This window comes from Oryctolagus cuniculus, chromosome 2 (genome assembly GCF_051225735.1).
Source record: "Oryctolagus cuniculus isolate XC-2025 breed Fujian yellow rabbit chromosome 2, ASM5122573v1, whole genome shotgun sequence".
Lineage (NCBI taxonomy): Eukaryota > Metazoa > Chordata > Mammalia > Lagomorpha > Leporidae > Oryctolagus > Oryctolagus cuniculus.
Genome location: NC_142868.1, coordinates 74,336,175 through 74,355,712, shown reverse-complemented (window position 1 = coordinate 74,355,712; position 19,538 = coordinate 74,336,175). Strand labels below are relative to the sequence as shown.

General features: G+C 37.5%; 1 protein-coding gene across 50 annotated transcripts in view; it reads left to right on the top strand.

Moving 5' to 3' along the window:
* The window catches only part of PCM1 (pericentriolar material 1), a 116,600-nt gene that overhangs the window by 29,616 nt on the left and 67,446 nt on the right, over positions 1-19,538 (top strand). For 26 of the 50 annotated variants that reach the window (XM_089325862.1, XM_089325859.1, XM_070068463.2 and 23 more), the window contains 6 exons: positions 2,305-2,414; positions 4,050-4,266; positions 8,078-8,279; positions 10,526-10,699; positions 11,493-11,650; positions 11,766-12,001. In XM_089325862.1, coding sequence (XP_089181988.1) covers positions 2,305-2,414; positions 4,050-4,266; positions 8,078-8,279; positions 10,526-10,699; positions 11,493-11,650; positions 11,766-12,001 — 1,097 coding nt within the window. The remainder of the gene's footprint in view (positions 1-2,304; positions 2,415-4,049; positions 4,267-8,077; positions 8,280-10,525; positions 10,700-11,492; positions 11,651-11,765; positions 12,002-19,538) is intronic. The other 24 variants (XM_070068464.2, XM_070068460.2, XM_070068462.2 and 21 more) reach the window with 1 other exon arrangement.

Sequence of the window (19,538 nt, the reverse complement as noted above, 5' to 3'; positions counted from 1 at the left end):
CTTACCCCAATAAATTTATCTTTTAATTTCATTCTCCGTGAACTTTTTGAAGTACTCCTGATTGTTGAATAGTATAGAAACCTACATGTGAGGCTTATCCTGGCCTGTACTTTTATCTGGTTATGCAGGGACCATTTCTGGCCATACTGTACCATGCAGACAGCCAGCTCACCCTTAAGAGGTAAAAAAGGGCTGTAGTTCTGTTTTGTACCTAGGACTGATAGGGCTCTTGCTACTATTATTTCATTTTTCTATATTTTATTCAAGTAGGATTGTCATTCTTTGCTTACCTCCCAAGCAAGGGTTAAATTATAGAGTATCCTTAGTGTTCAAAGTTAGTAGTAGCTCTGTTGTTTCAGTCAGGTATCCAGTTGTATTGATTAGCTGTCTTGGACTTTAATTATATCCTATTTAGTTCCTTGAGACTCAGAAATGTTTGTCATTTCTTTCTTCATCCTTCCTTCATAGCCATGAATCATTTAAGTGAAAATTATATTCAGCCGGCACCGTGGCTCAATAGGCTAATCCTCCACCTAGCGGCGCCGGCATACCGGGTTCTAGTCCTGATCGGGGCACCGGATTCTTTCCCAGTTGCCCCTCTTCCAGGCCAGCTCTCTGCTATGGCCCGGGAGTGCAATGGAGGATGGCCCAAGTGTTTGGGCCCTGCACCCCATCGGAGACCAGGAGAAGCACCTGGCTCCTGCCTTCGGATCAGCGCGGTGCGCCGGCCGCAGCATGCTAGCTGTGGCGGCCATTGGAGGGTGAACCAACGGCAAAAGGAAGACCTTTCTCTCTCTCTCTCTCACTGTCCACTCTGCCTGTCAAAAAAAAAAAAAAAAAGATAAATTGTATTGAATTGTCTAGTACTGAGTCTTGATTTTATAACTTGGCTTCTTACCTAAGTGTTTTAATTTCTCATTATTAAAAACAAGATTGTTACTTATTAAAATTCAGTAAGACTTTTCTTTTTCATTTAAGTTTAATTTTTAATTGACAGATCATTAAATCTATTGGGCACAAAGTGACAAGGGTTTATGACCTACTCTTCTATTGGCTATGCCATTTTTTTGTAGTAGACTGTTTCCACCATCCTAATCCAATAATAATTATTCTTTTGAGTGTTCCTTTTTGCCATTGAGTTGAGTTCCTTGCTAAGGCTGCTTGCTGTTACTTCTTAATTTATCCTGCTGTCCAAATCTATCCTACTTGCTCAGCTGTCTTACTGTTATTCCTAATTTCATTTTATGCTTTCAGAAGGAACTTGTTGGAGCTTAATACTTTAGTAATTTTATAGATTTATATAGTAATAATTGCACATTTTTTATCCTCTTTTCCTCTTGTAAAATCCAACATCAATTATTTTTATAGTTATATTTAAGAAATAGATAATTTAGGGAAAAGCATGTTTTTAAAAAATGATTTTTTATCAAAGAGGCAGAGAGAGAAAGAGCTCCTATCCATTTGTTCACTCCCCAGATGTCTGCGATGGCTGGGGCTAGGTTGGGCTGAAGCCAGGAACCAGAAACTTAAACCAGGTCTTTGATGTGAGTGGCATGGACCCAAGTACTTGAGCCATCACATGATGCCTCCCAAGATCTGTATTAGTTGGAAGCTGGAATCGGGAAGCTGGAGCTGGAAAGCAAACTTCAGCATTCTAATGTGGACATCTTAACTAGTGCTTAAACACTAGGTCAAATGCCTTCTCCAAAGTAAAATGTTTTTTAAAAAAATTATTTACTTATTTGTTTGAGAGAGAGAGAGAACTTCCATCAGCTGGTTTACTCTTCAGATGGCTACAACAGCCAGGGATGGACCACAGTGAACCAGGAACCAGGAACTCCCATCCCATTTTCCCATGTGAATGGTGAGAACTCAAGTACTTGAGCTGTAATCCACTGCTTCCCAGGCACATTAGCTGGGAGCTGAAATAAAAGTAGAGAAGCCTGGACTTGAACTATATATGGGGATTCTGATGTCCTACAATCCAGTAAACTAATAGAACTGCCTCATCTCTAGCCCATTGAATCACTGGTTTTAATTGAGATAAAATAATATCTCTCCTGATATGTTGGGACAGAAAAAAGATCAGCGTCTGTACTGGAATTTTGTGATTTTCCCTTTATTTGTAGGTTAGATGGAAACTTCTAATGAAGTGATTGATTGGCAGATAAATAATAGGGTTAACTAGCTTCAAGATATGGTAGGTGAGACTTTAACATTTTTTATAATTTACTTTTAGCTTTACAGAGATTAGAAAGGTTTTATTTATTTATGTTAATAAGTACGTGTTAAATTTTCTTTCAGTTGTTGCAGAAACTGCAGGTAGCTTATCTGGAGTCAGTATCACATCTGAGTTAAATGAAGAATTGAATGATTTAATTCAACGTTTCCATAATCAGCTTCGTGATTCTCAGGTAATATAATGTTTTAAAAATATAATTGTGTTTAAAATGACATTTATGAGAACAGTGATTCTTAGCATAGATATTACTTAGCGTGATTGTTAAAAATGTAGGCTTATGATCAGTAGAATACACTCAAAATTAAGATTAATAGATTTGGGGTGACCTTCTCCCTGTATGATTCTAGTGCTGGTTGCTAGGAATCTATACTTTGAGAGATGCTAAATTAAAATCTACTTGAATAAAATGGTAAGTGAAATTTCCCCTTTGTGTGCTACTAGATATACTGTTGTTTCCTCTAAATGACTCTTAATGGTCAGTTGATTACAACTTTAAGACTTACATTTAAATCTGTGTCCTTGAAATGTTTTACTAATAATTTTTAGAAAATACTATTTAATTTGAGAGTTAATAAGTATTATAATTTGATGAGCTTTGTAAATAATGATATAAATGCAAAAAAAATTTTGAAAATGTGGACCTTAGGTAAGAGAGAATGAATTACTGTTTTTCTGCTGGAAATCTTTATAATTTAAGATGCAGTGTCTTCTACCTTTTTGCTAACCAAGTAAAAAATAAAAGAATGTGGTCCAGTCACCTTGAAGAGCAATTTAACATTATCTAGTAAATTTTTTGTCAAGAATTTACCATGTCTTACATTAAAGAAACATACATGTCCACAAGGAGATAAAAAGATTCATGGAAATGTTGTGCTAGTAGCAAAAAAGCAGAAACAACCATAGTGCCCATGAACAGGAAAATGAATTTATAAACTGTGATACATGTACACATGGAATGAAATCTGTATAGCAGTTATAGTAAATGAACCAAGAGCTAATAATGATTGAAAAACTAGAAGTTTAGGAAGGATACAACTTAGCCTATATTGAAAAATGTGTTATGAATACATTTACAAAAATGAGTATACACAGAAATGTTACAAAATAAAACATGATGAGAATGATAGATATTTGATTTTAGGTTGGGGTTACCCCTGGACAGAGTAATGGGATTGTAGAAGGGTATGTACGGTGGTTTAGCTGTACTTTTCTGTGTATGTATTCTTTTTTTAAAGAAAGAATTGATGCAAATGTGGGAAAATGTTAAAATTTGCCTAAGCTCAATGGTAGATATTCATTATATGATTTCTTAAACCTTAATGGATTCTTGAAATATTTCAATTTTCTGTTTATTTTTAAATAGAGAACCATAGACACAAATTGCTAGGAAAAATTGGTAGAAAAATGTGAAGTTCACAGTGGTGGTCTAAAATGATAGCAAGAGAGAGAATGAGAGTTTCAAAAGTTTATTCTGTACAACCTGTGGAATTGTTAGTACTTAATTCAGATCCAGGGAATAATGATGTCTGGTGAATCCAAAGACTATAATCTTCAAAAAGATCAGAAGAAACAGATGTTATCTTTTAATTCCATTTGTCCACAAACTTTCTGGTGTTTTCTCATGTGTTTATAGTGGCACATCAGGAAAAAGTACTTAATCAGGGATTTGGAAGGGCATATACTTTCCTAGTAGCACAACCTAGGCAAATAGTCTCTCTTTATACAGAATATTTATATGCATTTTTAAAATGAGAATGTAACCATTAATTGCCTTCAATTTAATTTTTCTTCTTTTTTTGAAAATAAGCCTCCAGCTGTTCCAGACAATAGAAGACAGGCAGAAAGTCTGTCATTAACTAGAGAGGTTTCCCAGAGTAGGAATCCATCCATTTCAGAACATTTACCTGATGAGAAGGTCCAGCTTTTTAGCAAAATGAGAGTACTACAGGAAAAGAAGCAAAAAATGGACAAATTGCTTGGGGAACTTCATACACTTCGAGATCAGCATCTAAATAATTCATCATGTAAGTAAATCTCCTTTAGCAGTACTAGATAGAGGACACATAGTATAGAGTAAGACTGTAGTGTGTACCAAGGATTGGTTCCAGGATTCCTCATGGATGTCAAAGTGCACAGATGTTCAAGTCTGTTATACAAAATGGCAAAATGCAAATACTATTTGCACAAAACCTAAACCAACACACACACACATACACACACATATATATATATATATATATTTTTTTTTTTTGACAGGCAGAGTTAGACAGTGAGAGAGAGAGACAGAGGTGAAAGGTCTTCCTTCCGTTGGTTCACCCCCAAAATGGCCACCATGGCTGGCGTGCTGTGCCGATCTGAAGAGGAGCAACCAGGACAGAACCCGTTGCCCCAACCGGCACTAGAACCTGGGGTGCCGGTGCTGCAGGAGGAGGATTAGCCAAGTGAGCTGCTGTGCCGGCCCCTACACATATTTTTAAAATCATCCCTAGAGGGGCCAGTGCTGTGGTGCAACAGGTTAAAGCCCTGGCCTGCAGTGCTGTTATCCTTTATTGGAACCGGTTCAAGTCCCAGCTCCTCCACTTCTGATCTAGCTCCCTGCTAATGTACCTGGACAGCAGCAGGGGTTGGCCCAAGGCCTTGGGCTTCTGCATTCATATGGCAAACAAGGAAGAAGCTCCTGACTCCTGGCTTGGGATTGGCTTAGCTCTGGCTGTTGCAGCCATTTGGGAAGTGAACCAGCAGATTGGGAGACTTCTCTCTCTCTCTGTCTCTACCTCTCTCTGTAACTTTGTCTTTCAAATAAATAAAATAAATCTTGAAAAAAAGAAAAAAAATCATCTCTAGATTACTTAAAATACTTGTTAAGGTCCTACATAACACTTCATTCATGTGAATGGTAGTTATGTGACAAATTCAAGTTTTTTTTTTTTTTTTTTTTTTTTTTTGACGGAGTTAGAGAGAGAGAAAGGTCTTCATTCCATTGGTTCACCCCACAAATGGCTGCCACGGCCAGCGCGCTGCACTGATCCGAGGCCAGGAGCCAGATGCTTCCTCCTGGTCTCCCCTGTGGGTACAGGGCCCAAGCACTTGGGCCATCCTCCACTGCCTTTCCAGGCCATAGCAGAGAGCTGGACTGGAAGAGGAGCAACTGGGACTGGAACCCGGTGCCCATATGGTATGCCGGCACCACAGGAAGAGGATTAACCAAGTGAGCCACGCCGCCAGCCCCAAGTTTTGCTTCTTTAAATTTGCTGGAATTTTTACTTTTTTAAAGGTTATTTATTTGAAAATCAGCATGATGCTGGGGAGGAGCAGACAGATCATCCTTTTGCTGCTTCACTCCTCAGATGGCTACAACAGCCAGAGCTGGGCCAGGCTGGAACCAGGAACCAGGAGCCAGGAGCTTCCTCTGAATCTCTCATGTGGGTGGCAGGGGCCCAAATACTTGGGCCATCTTCCTCTGCTTTTCCCCTTAGTGGGGAGCTGGATTGGAAGTGGGAGCAGCTAGAATATGAACCAGTGCCTGTATGGGATGCTGGCGTCTCAGGCTGAGGCTTTTTACCCACAATGCCACAGTTCTGACCTCCTAAAAACTATTTTTGATTTGTGGTTGATTGAATCTGGGAATGCGTAACACATGGATACAGAGAACTGGCATACGTATTTATTTAGTATTTATTTAGTTATTTAGTATTTATTTAGTATTTAGTTATTTAGTAAGTGATGAATGAATGAAAATTCTTCAAGAATGTTATAATTTTTGTGGGGAGATGAGATTTGCATGCAGAAATATTTTTAAATTACTACCAGTTTATGATAAAAGCAAAATACCTGAGAAACCTGTTTCATAATTCAGAAAAATATAAAATTTGGGCCTTGAAAAATTGGTAAGATTTTAATAAGGGAAAGGTAAAGAGAACTATTTGTTACTTTAGATACAATAAGTACCACATTTTTTAGCATATTTAAAATTTTCCTTACAAAAGAACTAATCCAATTTTGTATATGAACTTAAAAACCCTGAAACTGGGACCAGTGCTGTGATATAGTAGACTAAGCCTTTTCCTGTGGCACCTGCATCCCATGTGGGTGCTGTTTTAAGTCCCAGCTGCTGCTCTTACAATCCAGCTCTCTGCTAATGTCCTGGGAAAGCAGTGGAAGATGGCCCAAGTTCTTGGGCCTCTGCACTTGCATGGGAGACCTGGAAAAAGCTCCTGGCTTTGGGTCGTCCCAGCTCCAGCTGTTCTGGCCATTTGGGGAGTGAACCAGTGGATAGAAGACCTCTGTCTCTCCCTTTCTGTGTCTGACCTCTGCCTCTTGAATAAATAAATAAATCTTATAAAAAAAAAAAAACACTAAATTCCTGAAACTGTGAAACAGACCTAGAAATTATTAAAAAAAAAAAACCTGTGAGATATGAAAACTAATATAATACATACGGTTTAATTTAATAGCCACTGGACTTTATAATATATTTGAAAAAGATTCTAGAAAGTCATCTCAGGCAGCAGTAACTATAGGAACTAGCTTTCCTGATCTGTAGATGTTTTGCTTGGCTTTAAATTCAGGCCTCAGAGTCTTCAGTTGCCATCGTCATAGCTTCCCCTTATCAAATCAGTAGGAGAGATTCAAGCATTAAAAATGGAAGTCAGTAGGAGCAACCCTAACTGGTTAAATTATTCTTTAATATTCTAGCCATTGTTCTTTTTTAGAGAAAAGGGATTAAAAAACATCTCTGGAGTCCCTATTTGTTCTCCACACATATATTTCCAGCTCTATAAGAATCCACTGTTCCTGCTGTAAACATAGTCTTTTCTTATCTTTGACCTTATCTCATTCTCTGCAGTACAATATCAACCCTTAGCCTTTACAAATATGTGAATACAACTTAGAAAAACTTAGAATTTGAAAAATGTGCTTAAGGTTTTGTGTATAAAATAAGGTACACTACCTGCTGATCATTCTAAAGGTCATTTTTTTTTTTAACTGGAAAACTCTGAGAGCAGCAGTTAAAGGTACAAGGTCAAGGAATTGAGTGAAGAGACTGAAAACTGACTACAGCAATTGTGGCATCAACATGAGCAACAAGTAATGATATCCCTGATAGAAAAAGATAAATAATGTTAGCTTTGAAGTGATAGGAAGTAGAGAAGTACAAGGATTCTTAATCTTCATTAATTGTCCTTGAAAGCATAAGAATATCTTTGGTATGTGTGATCAGAAATGTAATTAAATTTTTATTTCAAGGACTATTGAATACTAGTCATCAATATTATTACAGAGTAATATTTTGTAATATATGCATACCAGTCACATTAACACTTATGCTTTGTCTCTTGGAACAAAAAAGTACAATCTTGGCCTGATGGACTATCTTGGTGGTCTGGTGGGTATGGGTGAAAAACTCCTGAACACATAGTTATCTAAGAATATCCTATAAAAATTTGCACATTGTTTATTGTACATCATCTACACTGACCCTGTTTAACGTATCCCAGAACCAAGTTTATTAGAGTATTTGCATTTCCAATGTACGCTTTCCCAATTTTTGTCAGTGTCCATTGCCTCTTTTCTCTTTTTACCTAATTACTGTAATGATGTAAAAGTGAGAAAATATATAAAAGATGTAAAACATGTTTTCTGTGTATATTCTGATATGTGAACTTATGGGGTGTGTTTATAACAAGTGATTTGGGTTATCCTTGACCTTCTGAAAGCGAAACCTGCAGATTTTAAGATGTTAATAATGGTTTTTACTGAGCATACTATAAATAAGTGTTACTTATTGCCATGGTTATTTATTTATTCTGTTGATTTTCTTTTTCTTTTTGATAGTTGTGCCTTCTTCAGCCTCTCCACAAAGGAATGGGGATCAGAGAAGTACAACTTCAGCTTCCTCAGCTCCTGTAGGCTTAGCACCAGTTGTCAATGGAGAATCCAATAGCCTTACATCATCTGTTCCTTATCCTGCTGCTTCTGTGGTTTCTCAGAATGAGAGTGAAAGTGAAGTCCATCTAAATCCAACTGAAAAACTCCAGTAAAATATTTTTTTCAACTCATATAGATTAGAAGTAAATAATGGGAATAAATTGTGAGGTTTTTGTGTGTTAAAAATTCTGAAAAAACAATGTTAAAATATGATAAACACTTAAGTTGTGAAGGGAGGAGGGAGTATGTTGTATGTGCATTCTTTGAGTTATCCGAGAGAAATGTAACATTATAACACTAGTAATTTCTAAAGACTGAAGTTACTTGCTTGTTTTTCAAAGAAAGGGTCAGGAATAACTAGGACTACAGTTCAAGTATTTCTGTTATTCAAGTGTTTAGAGCCTATGTAGTGGATCAGGGGTGGGAACCTTTATTATGCCAAGGGCCTTTTGGATATTTATAATACCATTTGCAGACCATAAAAAATTACCAACTTAAAAATTAGCCTGCTGTAGATTTATTGAATTTTGAGTCCTGCCTGTGGTTGCTTTGGCAGGGCCAGACCAAATGATTTTGCAGGCTTTATATGGCCTTCAGGCCAGATGTTCCCCACGCCTGCTCCAGAGTCATACAACATTAAGAGCAGTATGACTGGACAAATCACTTACCCTTACTCAGCTTCTCTTTCCTTTTCTGAAAAATATGGATAGTACCAAAACCAGTTCATAAAGGTTTATAAAGATGAAAAACCAATGGCTCAGTTCCTAGCACTTTGTAAAAAACATTTGGTCTGCCAGCGTTGCAGCTCACTTGGCTAATCCTCTGCCTGCGGTGCTGGCACCACGGGTTCTAGTCCCGGTTGGGGCGCCGGATTCTGTCCCAGTTGCTCCTCTTCCAGTCCAGCTCTCTGCTGTGGCCCTGAAAGGCAGTGGAGGATGGCCCAAGTGCTTGGGCTTTGCACCCACAGGGGAGACCAGGAGGAAGCACCTGGCTCCTGGCCTCGGATCAGTGCAGCGCGCTGGCCGTGGCAGCCATTTGTGGGGTGAACCAATGGAAGGAAGACCTTTCTGTCTCTCTCTCATTGTCTAACTCTGCCTGTTAAAAAAAAAAGAAAAATTTTTGGTCTAGCAATTAACACACTGCTTGAACTGTCCACATCCCATATCGGAGTTTCTGGGTTCAAGTCCCAACTCTGTTGGTAATTCTGACTTCCAGCTAATTGGCACCTTGGGAGGCAGCAAGTGATGGCTCAGCTGGTTGGGTCTCTGGCAGCCGTGTTGGAAACTTACCCTGAGTTCCTGATGCCCAGCTCCAGCCATTTCGGGCTTTTGGAGAGTGAAACAACAAATGGGAGCTCTCTGTCTCTCTGTATCTCAGATAAATAAAGATAACCAATTATTTACTCTTCTTGTGAGGAAGACTCAAAGAAGTATCTTTTTTTGGGTATCACAAAGCCAATAAAGGAACTAAAATTTAGTGTCAGCAGCAGAAGCATTATTCAGTGACCAAACAATAGAGAAGTAGGAACTTAGCTCACAGATCAGCTTAATCTATTGGGGTCTGAAGAGTCATAAGTATAGGGCAATAGAAATTAGGGGGAGAAATACTCATAGTTTTTCTGGAAAAGGAATTATAGTGTTTTTGAATTAGGAACGAACATTTTTGTCTGCTTATGGACTCTTTGGGTGTCATGGTAATTGTCACCTGTCATGTCAACTGTCATGGCGCTGGTGGAAGTGTCATTTAACATGGAAATGAAATGAAATGAATTTCATTACAATGGAATTTAAGATTTTGTGGCAGTTGTTCAGGTAGCTCTGTTGGGGTCTAGCTGATTCTGGCCAGTTAGCCTGAGGAAGAACTTATGTGGGAGTAGAAACTTAACTAGGTTGTGCAATGATTGCCCTAGGTAACATACATAAAAAATTAATAAAACAACACACTTAATTGTTATTTTTGGTAAACATACACCTTTTAGATCTTTAAACACAAAGACGAATTGGGAACCTTTTTTAAATGTTCAGTGATGTCTGCATACCTGATTTACCTGAGAGTTAGTATTTAAATTGATTATTACTTCACTTTGAAGAAACCTAGAAATATTTTTGACGTTGAATTTTCTGTTAAAATTTATATGTGCTTAATGTGATTAATTAGCAATGAATTTTTTATGCTTTTATTAACATTAAAAAATAAAGTAATGAGATTTTTAATAAGACATACTTGAAATTAAACTCATTGCTTCACAATTGATGCCCTCAAGATTTGGCTATGTCTAAATTTTGTTTGTGCTGGCTGCTGTTATATGAAAATAGTGTGCTTTATTGTGCTAAAATGAGCATTATTTTTTTTCAGGAAGTTAAATGAAGTTCGAAAGAGATTGAATGAACTAAGAGAATTAGTTCATTACTATGAACAAACGTCAGATATGATGACAGATGCTGTAAATGAAAATACAAAAGATGAAGAAACTGAAGAATCAGAGTATGATTCCGAGCATGAAAATTTGGAACCTGTTACTAACATTCGGTAAGAATATTTTTGTTGTTTGTTGATATCTTTATTCTAATCTAATATTTTTAATGTGGAGAAAAATACCTGGGTAAAGTGGTCATTGTTTGCTTTTTATGTTTTTCAGCTTTTATAAGTCTGCCATTTTGGTCAGTGTCATCACCCTTGCTCTGTAAAGAAAAACAGGGAGGCATTGAGTACACTAGTTAGTAAATTTGCTTTTTGTTAGTGCACATGCAGGAAAATAACAAGTATCTAACTTTACATTTTCTTATTCTTTAAAGATTTATTTTATTTATTTGAAAGAGTTACAGAGAGAGACAGACAGAAGTCTTCCATCTGTGGTTCACTACCCAAATGGCTGGAGCTGAGCTGATCCGAAGCTAGAAGCCAGGAGCTTTTAAGGGGTCTCCAACGTGGGTGCAGGGGCCCAAGGACTTGGGCCATTCTCTGATGCTTTCCCAGGCTCATTAGCAGGGAGCTGAATCCAAAGTGGAGCAGCCATGACTCAAACTGGTGCCCATATGGGATGCTGGTGCCGCAGGCCAGGGCTTTAACCCGCTGTACCACAGCGCCAGCCCTGTAATTTTGACTTTTCAGATGTTTTTCTCATTAAATTTCCAAATACTGTATATGCAAAAGTTACTAGAAATCGGAAGCTGAATATTCAGAATTTGCATTAGATGGAATAGCAGTGAGTGATGTTCTGAGTTTGCAAATATTTTATCATAGCTATAAAACTGATTTATTTATTTATTTTTTAAACTTTATTTAAAGTTATTTAACTTCAGGCTGTTTTTTTTTCTTTCAGAAATCCACAAATAGCTGCCACTTGGAATGAAGTTAACAGCAATAGTAATACACAATGTGTTTCTAATAATAGAGATGGGCGATCAGTTAATTCTAATTGTGAAATTAACAACAGATCTGCTGCCAACATAAGGGCTGTAAACATGCCTCCTCCTCTAGGTATTGTTGATTATATTCACAGATACGTTTGCCATTTTATTCTTGTAAAGTAGATTTTTCTTTAATTAATATTCAAGTTTCTTAAATTATTGATTTCAGTTTTATTTGTTTTCAGCAGACTGTAGGTATAATAGAGGAGAACAGGGAATGCATGTTGCACAAGGTGAAGATGATGAGGAAGAAGAGGAGGAAGCAGAAGAGGAGGGAGCCAGTGGAGCTTCATTATCTAGTCACAGGAGCAGTCTAGTTGATGAGCCTCCAGAAGATGCTGAATTTGAACAGAAGATCAATAGACTTATGGCTGCAAAACATAAACTTAGACAGTTACAAGATCTTGTTGCTATGGTACAGGTAAATATTGCTTTTTTAAAAACTTTCAAATACTTTAGTCTTATAAAGTAAAAGTTGTATTTGTTTTTGATAATTAATACTAGCACCTATTTATTTCTTACATGCCAGGTTTAAAGGCTTAGTACTTTACATGCCATTTACATTATAGATTAGCAGACTTTTTATATGAAGATGAGTTTGTAGGCTTTGTGGGCTGTATAATCTCTGTTACACCTTCTCAGTTCAGTAGCAGACATAGATAATATGTGAACAAATATGCATGACTGTGCTGATGTAGCTTTATTCACAAAAAAAGATTTTTTTTTTTGTCTTTTTGTTTGCTTGTGTCCCCCCCCCCCCCCCCCCGTGATAGTCCTGGCCTTCTATCATGCTTATCTTAACATCTTAAATGAGTTAGAGACTGAACAAAAGAGATGGTAATTATGCATGATTATACAACTCTGAGAGCCAGAATTCTGATACCAGAGCCTGAGATCTTTACAACTTTGTGTAAAAGACAATCTATATGTTATCTTAACAATGCCAAATAAGTAAAGTTGGAACTATTAATCATGTTTTTATATGATTAAATAAATATATATTTAAAGATGTATTTATTTGAAAGAGAGAGAGATATCATCCATCTGCTGCTTCGCTCCCCAGATGGCCGCGATAGCCCAGGCTGTGCCAAACCCAAGTCGGGAGCCAGAAGCTTCCTCTGGGTCTCATATATGGGCCATCTTCTGTTGCTTTTTCCAGGCCATTAGCAGGGAGCTAGATTGGAAGTGGAGCAGCCAGGACAGGAACTGGCACCCACATGGGATGCTGGAAACACAGGTGCTGGTTTTACATGTTACACCACAATGCCAGCCCCAATGATAAGTTTTAAAAGCAATTTAAACATAGGATTATGTGACTTAACACTTCTGTATTTATTAATGTGGTTGTAAGACTTAGCATTTTGCAGTTTAGTAGACTAGTTATAATCTACTAGACAAGTTATAATCTATCTACAAAAATGACTTCACTCTTAAAAAAAAAAAATCAATCCTTTTTATCCTTTTCATCTGTTATGTAGCTGTAGCTTTTCCCCAGTAATGAAATCACTATAGAAATATTTTAGAGAAAGTTTTAAAATATTGACATCTGTATGATTTTTGGAAGCCAAAGAATTTGCTTAGGACACTTAAAACTTATAAAATATCAGCTGGTAAAATAAATGAGTGTTTTTTTTTTTTAATTGAGTTTTGTTTAGCTCATTTTAGATTGAAAATAATGGACTGGGCTGGCGCCACGGCTCACTAGGCTAATCCTCCGCCTTGCAGTACCGGCACACCGGGTTCTAGTCCCGATCGGGGCACCGGATTCTGTCCCGGTTGCCCCTCTTCCAGGCTAGCTCTCTGCTGTGGCCCAGGAGTACAGTGGAGGATGGCCCAAGTGCTTGGGCCCTGCACCCCATGGGAGACCAGGATAAGTACCTGGCTCCTGGCTTCAGATCAGTGCAGTGCTCCGGCCACAGCGCACTGGCCGCGGCAGCCATTGGAGGGTGAACCAACGGCAAAGGAAGACCTTTCTCTCAGTCTCTCTCTCTCACTGTCCACTCTGCCTGTTTAAAAAAAAAAGAAAAGAAAAAAGAAAATAATGGAGTGTAGGGTGAGTGGTGCAGTGGATTAAGGTGTTGCTTGGGATACCTGAATCTGATATCAGAATGTCTGCTATGTGTCCTGGCAACTCCACTTCTAATATAGCTTCCTGCTGATGTGCATCCCCATCTATGTGGGAGTCAGCTTGGCTAAGTCCAGGCTGTTGCAGGCAATTGAGGATTGAACCAGCCAATGGAAGAACTCTTTCCCTTTCCCTACCTACCTTTCATGTAAGCCTTTCAAATAAAATGAAAATCAATTAATAGTTTTTGTAAAAAGAAAAAAATGAAGTATAAAGCATTAAAATTAACCACATAAAGTTAGGGTACAAAAAAGTGTTTTTTTATCTGGAATGAAAAACTTGTTTTGTTCACATCTTATTTTGAAATGCTACCTATTTTGATTTGCGCAAAGGTGAATATGCTTCCATTGTTTAAGAAAACAATTGCTAATAAATTGCCTGTCAATTCCGTTCTGATCTTCATTACATAGATTACAAATTCTATTTTTTTTTTGAATGGTAAATTTTAAGCTATATTTTTTTTTAACTTTTATTTAATGAATATAAATTTCCAAAGTACAGTTTATGGATTACATTGGCTTCCCCCCGCCATGACTTCCCTCCCACCCGCAACCCTCCCCTTTCCTGCTCTCTCTCCCCTTCCATTCATATCACGATTCATTTTCAATTTTCTATATATACAGAAGATCAGTTTAGTATACATTAAATAAAGATTTCAACAGTTTGCACCCCCATAGAAACACAAAGTGAAATATACTGTTTGAGTACTCGTTATAGCATTAAGCCTCAATGTACAGCACATTAAAGACAGAGATCCTACATGAGGAGTAAATGCACAGTGACTCCTGTTGTTGACTTTACAAATTGACACTCTTGTTTATGGCATCAGTAATCACCCTAGGCTCTTGTCATGAGTTGCCAAGGCTATGGAAGCCTTTTGAGTTCGCCAACTCTGATCATATTTAGACAATGTCATAGTCAAAGTGGAAGTTCTCTCCTCCCTTCAGAGAAAGGTACCTCCTTCTTTGACGACCTGTTCTTTCCACTGTAATCTCACTCACAGAGATCTTTCATTTAGGTCATTTTTTTTTGCCAGAGTGTCTTGGTTTTCCATGCCTGAAATACTCTCATGGGCTCTTCAGCCAGATCCGAATGCCTTAAGGGCTGATTCTGAGGCCAGAGTGCTGTTTAGGACATCTGCCATTCTATGAGTCTGCTGTGTATCCTGCTTCCCATGTTGGATCATTCTCTCCATTTTTTTTTTTATTCTATCAGTTAGTATTTTCAGACACTAGTCTTGTTTATGTGATTCCTTTGACTTTGAGCTTCCTGTACTAGGATGTCTCTGTCCTTCTGAAAACCCAGGAAATTTTCTGCTAGTATCTCAGTAAAAAGGCCTTCTAATCCTTTCTCCCTCTCCATGCCTTCAGGAACTCCTAGAACCGAATGTTGGGTTTTTTATAGTATTTTTTAGATTTCTAATTTTCTCTTCTTTTCTTTGGTCTGACTATATACTTTCCTGTTCTGTGTCTTCTAAGTCCAATATTCTCTCTTCTGCTTCACTTATTCTGTTTTTAAGGCTCTCTAATGTGTTTGTCATTTGATCTATTGAATTCTTCATTTCATTATGATTTCTCTTCACTATCACAGTGTCACGTTCTACTAGTTGCTTCATTTCATTTTGATTTCTCCTTAATATTTCCTTTTCACGCGAGAGATTTTCTATCCTGTCCAGTAAGGATTTCTATAGTTCAAGAATTTGTTTTTGAGAACTTCTTAATGTTCTTATCAAATTTTTAAGATCCGTTTCTTGCATTTGTTCTATCTCATCATCTTCATAATCTTGAATTGGGGTGTCTTGTTCATTTGGGGGCATCATAGTGTCTTCCTTGTTCTTGTTTCCTTGATTTCTGCGTTTGTTGTTTGGCATTGTAGAGATATTCTTTGGTTTTTTTTGCTGTAGTGGTTTTTCTCCTTATTCTATGACTCTAGACTAAGTGGACTGTCTTAGTTCTTTCACATTGATCACCTGGACTAGTGAGATGGCATTGGTACATGCCACCTTGATGGGATTGAATTGGAATCCCCTGGTATGTTTCTAACTCTACCATTTAGGGCAAGTCAGCTTGAGCATGTCCCAAATTGTACATCTCTTCCCACTCTTATGTTTAACAGGGATCACATTTCAGTTAAATTTTAACACTTAAGAATAACTGTGAATTAATTACAGAATTAAACCAGTAGTATTAAGTAGAACAGACAAAAAAAAAATACTAAGAGGGATAATGTATTAAGTTGTTCATTAACAATCAGGGCTATGCTGATCAAGTCACCGTTTCTCATAGTGTCCGTTTCACTTCAGGAGGTTTCCTTTTTGGTGTTCAGTCAGTTGTCACCGATCAGGGAGAACATATGATATTTGTCCCTCTGGGACTGGCTTATTTCACTCAGCATGATGTGTTCCAGATTCCTCCATTTTGTTGCAAAGGACTGGATTTCATTGTTTTTTACTGCAGTATAGTATTCTAAAGAGTACATATCCCATAATTTCTTTATCCAGTCTACCATTGATGGGCATTTAGGTTGGTTCCAGGTCTTAGCTATTGTGAATTGAGCTGCAATAAACATTAGGGTGCAGACTGCTTTTTTGTTTGCCAATTTAAATTCCAAGGAGTGGGATGGCTGGGTCGAACGGTAGGGTTATCTTCAGGTTTCTGAGGGATCTCCAGACTGACTTCCATAGTGGCTTGACCAGTTTGCATTCCCACCAACAGTGGGTTAGTGTCCCTTTTTCCCCACCTCCTCTCCAGCATCTATTGTTGGTAGATTTCTGAATGTGAGCCATTCTAACCGGGGTGAGGTGGAACCTCATTGTGGTTTTGATTTGCATTTCCCTGATTGCTAGTGATCTTGAACATTTTTTCATGTGCCTGTTGGCCCTTTGGATTTCCTCCTTTGAAAAATGTCTATTGAGGTCCTTGTCCCATCTCTTAAGTGGGTTGTTTGTTTTGTTTTTGTGGAGTTTCTTGATCTCTTTGTAGATTCTGGTTATTAACCCTTTATCTGTTGCGTAGTTTGCAAATATTTTGTCCCATTCTGTCGGTTGTCTCTTCACTCTCCATCTGGTCCTGGGCTTTTCTTTGTTGGGAGGGCCTTTATTACTGTTTCAATTTCTGTCTCAGTTATGGGTCTATTTAGGTTTTCTATGTCTTCATGGTTCAATTTAGGTAGATTGCATGTGTCCAGGAATCTATCCATTTCTGATAGATTTTCCTGTTTGCTGGCATACAAGTCCTTGTAGTAATTTCTGATGATTCTTTTTATTTCTGTGATGTCTGTTGTTACGTTTCCTTTTTCATCTCTGATTTTATTGATTTGGGTCTTTTCTTTTTTTAGTTAGATGGGCCAATGGAGTGTCAATTTTGTTTATTTTTTCAAAAAACCAGCTCTTCACTTGGCTGATTTTTTGTAATGTTTTTTTGGATTCAATCCTGTTAATTTCTTCTCTGATTTTAATTATTTCTCTTCTCCTACTAGATTTGGTTCTGGTTTGCTGCAGTTTTTCTAGGTCCTTGAGATGCGCTGAATGCTCATTTATTTGGTACCTTTCCAATTTCTTGATGTAGGCACCTATTGATATAAACTTTCCTCTTAACACTGCTTTTGCTGCGTCCCATAAGTTTTGGTATGTTTTGCTGTTATCCTCATTTACTTCCAGAAAGTTTTTGATTTCTCTTTTGATTTCTTGAATGACCCAGTGTTCATTCAGGAGCATGTTGTTCAGTCTCCATGTGTTTGCGTACTTTCTAGGGTTTCCTGAGTTGCTAATTTCCAGCTTCATTCCTTTATGGTCTGAGAAGCTACATGGTATGATTCTAATTCTTTTAAATTTGCTGAGACTTGCTTAATGTCCCAGTATGTGATCAATCCTACAGAAGGTTCCATGCACTGCTGAGAAGAATGTGAAGTCTTTAGATGTAGGATTGAAAGTTCTGTAGATATCTGTTAGATCCATTTGGGCAATAGTGTCGATTAAATCTGCTGTTTCTTTGTTGATCTTCTGTCTGGATGATCTGTCTATTTCTGAGAGTGGAGTATTGAAGTCCCCCAGTACTATTGTATTGGAATCTAAGTCTCCCTTTAAGTCCCTTAACATATCTTTTAAATAGTCCGGTGCCCTGTAATTAGGTGCATATACATTTATAATAGTTACATCTTCCTGTTGAATTGAACCCTTAATCATTTTATAGTGCCCCTCTTTGTCTTTCTTAACAGTTTTTGTATTAAAGTTTATTTTGTCTGATATTAATATGGCTACACCTGCTTTTTTTTGGTTTCTGTTGGCATGGAATATCTTTTTCCAACCTTTCACTTTCAGTCTGCATGCATCTTTGTTAGAGAGATGTGTTTCTTGTAGGCAGCAAATAGTTGGGTTTTGTTCCTTAACCCAATCAGCCAATCGGTGTCTTTTACCTGAAGAGTTAAGTCCATTAACGTTTAATGTGATTATTGATACATAGTGACTTTGCCCTGCCATTTTCCTGGAGATATTTTCTAGTATATGCTTTGAGCTTCCTATGCTCTTTTACTGGTAGGTTTTCTTCCTTTACATTCTTTCATATTGATGGCCGTGTTTCTGTGTTTCTGTGTGTAACACATCTTTAAGTATCTTTTGCAGGGCCGGACGAGTGGCGGCAAAGTCTTTCAATTTCTGTTGTGAAAGGTCTTTATTTCACCTTCATTCACAAATGAGAGCTTAGCAGGATATAATATTCTGGGCTGGCAGTTTTTCTCTCTTAGCACTTGTGCTAAGTCTCGCCATTCCCTCCTAGCCTGTAGTGTTTCTGATGAGAAGTCTGCTGTGAGTCTAATTGGAGATCCTCTGAGAGTAATCTGACGTTTCTCTCTTGCACATTTTAGGATCTTTTCTTTATGTTTCACTGTGGTGAGTTTAATTACAACGTGTTGTGGTGAGGATCTCTTTTGGTCATGTTTACTAGGGGTTCTATGAGCTTCCTGTACTAGGATGTCTCTTTCTTTCTCCAAACCCGGAAAGTTCTCTGCTAGTATCTCACTAAAAAGGCCTTCTAATCCTTTCTTTCTCTCCATGCCTTCAGGAACTCCTAGAACTCGAATGTTGTTTTTTTTTTTAATAGTATCCTTTAGATTCCCAACAATATTTTTTAGATTTCTAATTTCCTCTTCTTTTCTTTGGTTTGACTGTATGTTTTCCTGTTCTCTGCCTTCTAAGTCTGATATTCTCTATTCTGTTTCACTGACTCTGTTTTTTAGACTTTCTAATGTGTTTGTCATTTGATCTATTGAGCTCTTCATTTCATTTTGATTTCTCTTCATTATCACACTTTCCTGTTCTACTAGTTTCTGCGTTTCATTTTGATTATTCCTTAAAATTTCATTTTCACGAGAGAGATTTTCAATCCTGTCCAATAAGGATTTCTGTAGTTCAAGGATTTGCTTTTGAAAACTTCTAAATGTTCTTATCATAAATTTGTTGAAATCCGTATCTTGCATTTCTTCTATCTCATCATCTTCATAATCTTGGCTTGGGGTGTTTTGTGTATTTGGAGGCATCATAGTGTCATTGTTGATCTTGTTCCCTGGATTTTTGTGTTTGTTGCTTGGCATTGTTAATTCTTCTTCCCTTCCCTCACTGTGAGTTTTTTTTTTTTTTTTTTTTTTTTTATACTATGTCTGTGTTAAGTGGACTGTCTGCTGTTGGATGAGCCTTGGAGGCTTGAGATGGGTGTGGCCTGAGAGCTCTGCTTGGTTCTTCCAGGTTACAGGTGTGCAATGGTGACACCCTCAGGTTTTGCGTGGTAAATCTCTCTCTTTTTATTTATTTATTTATTTTATTTTTTTATTCAGGAGGTAA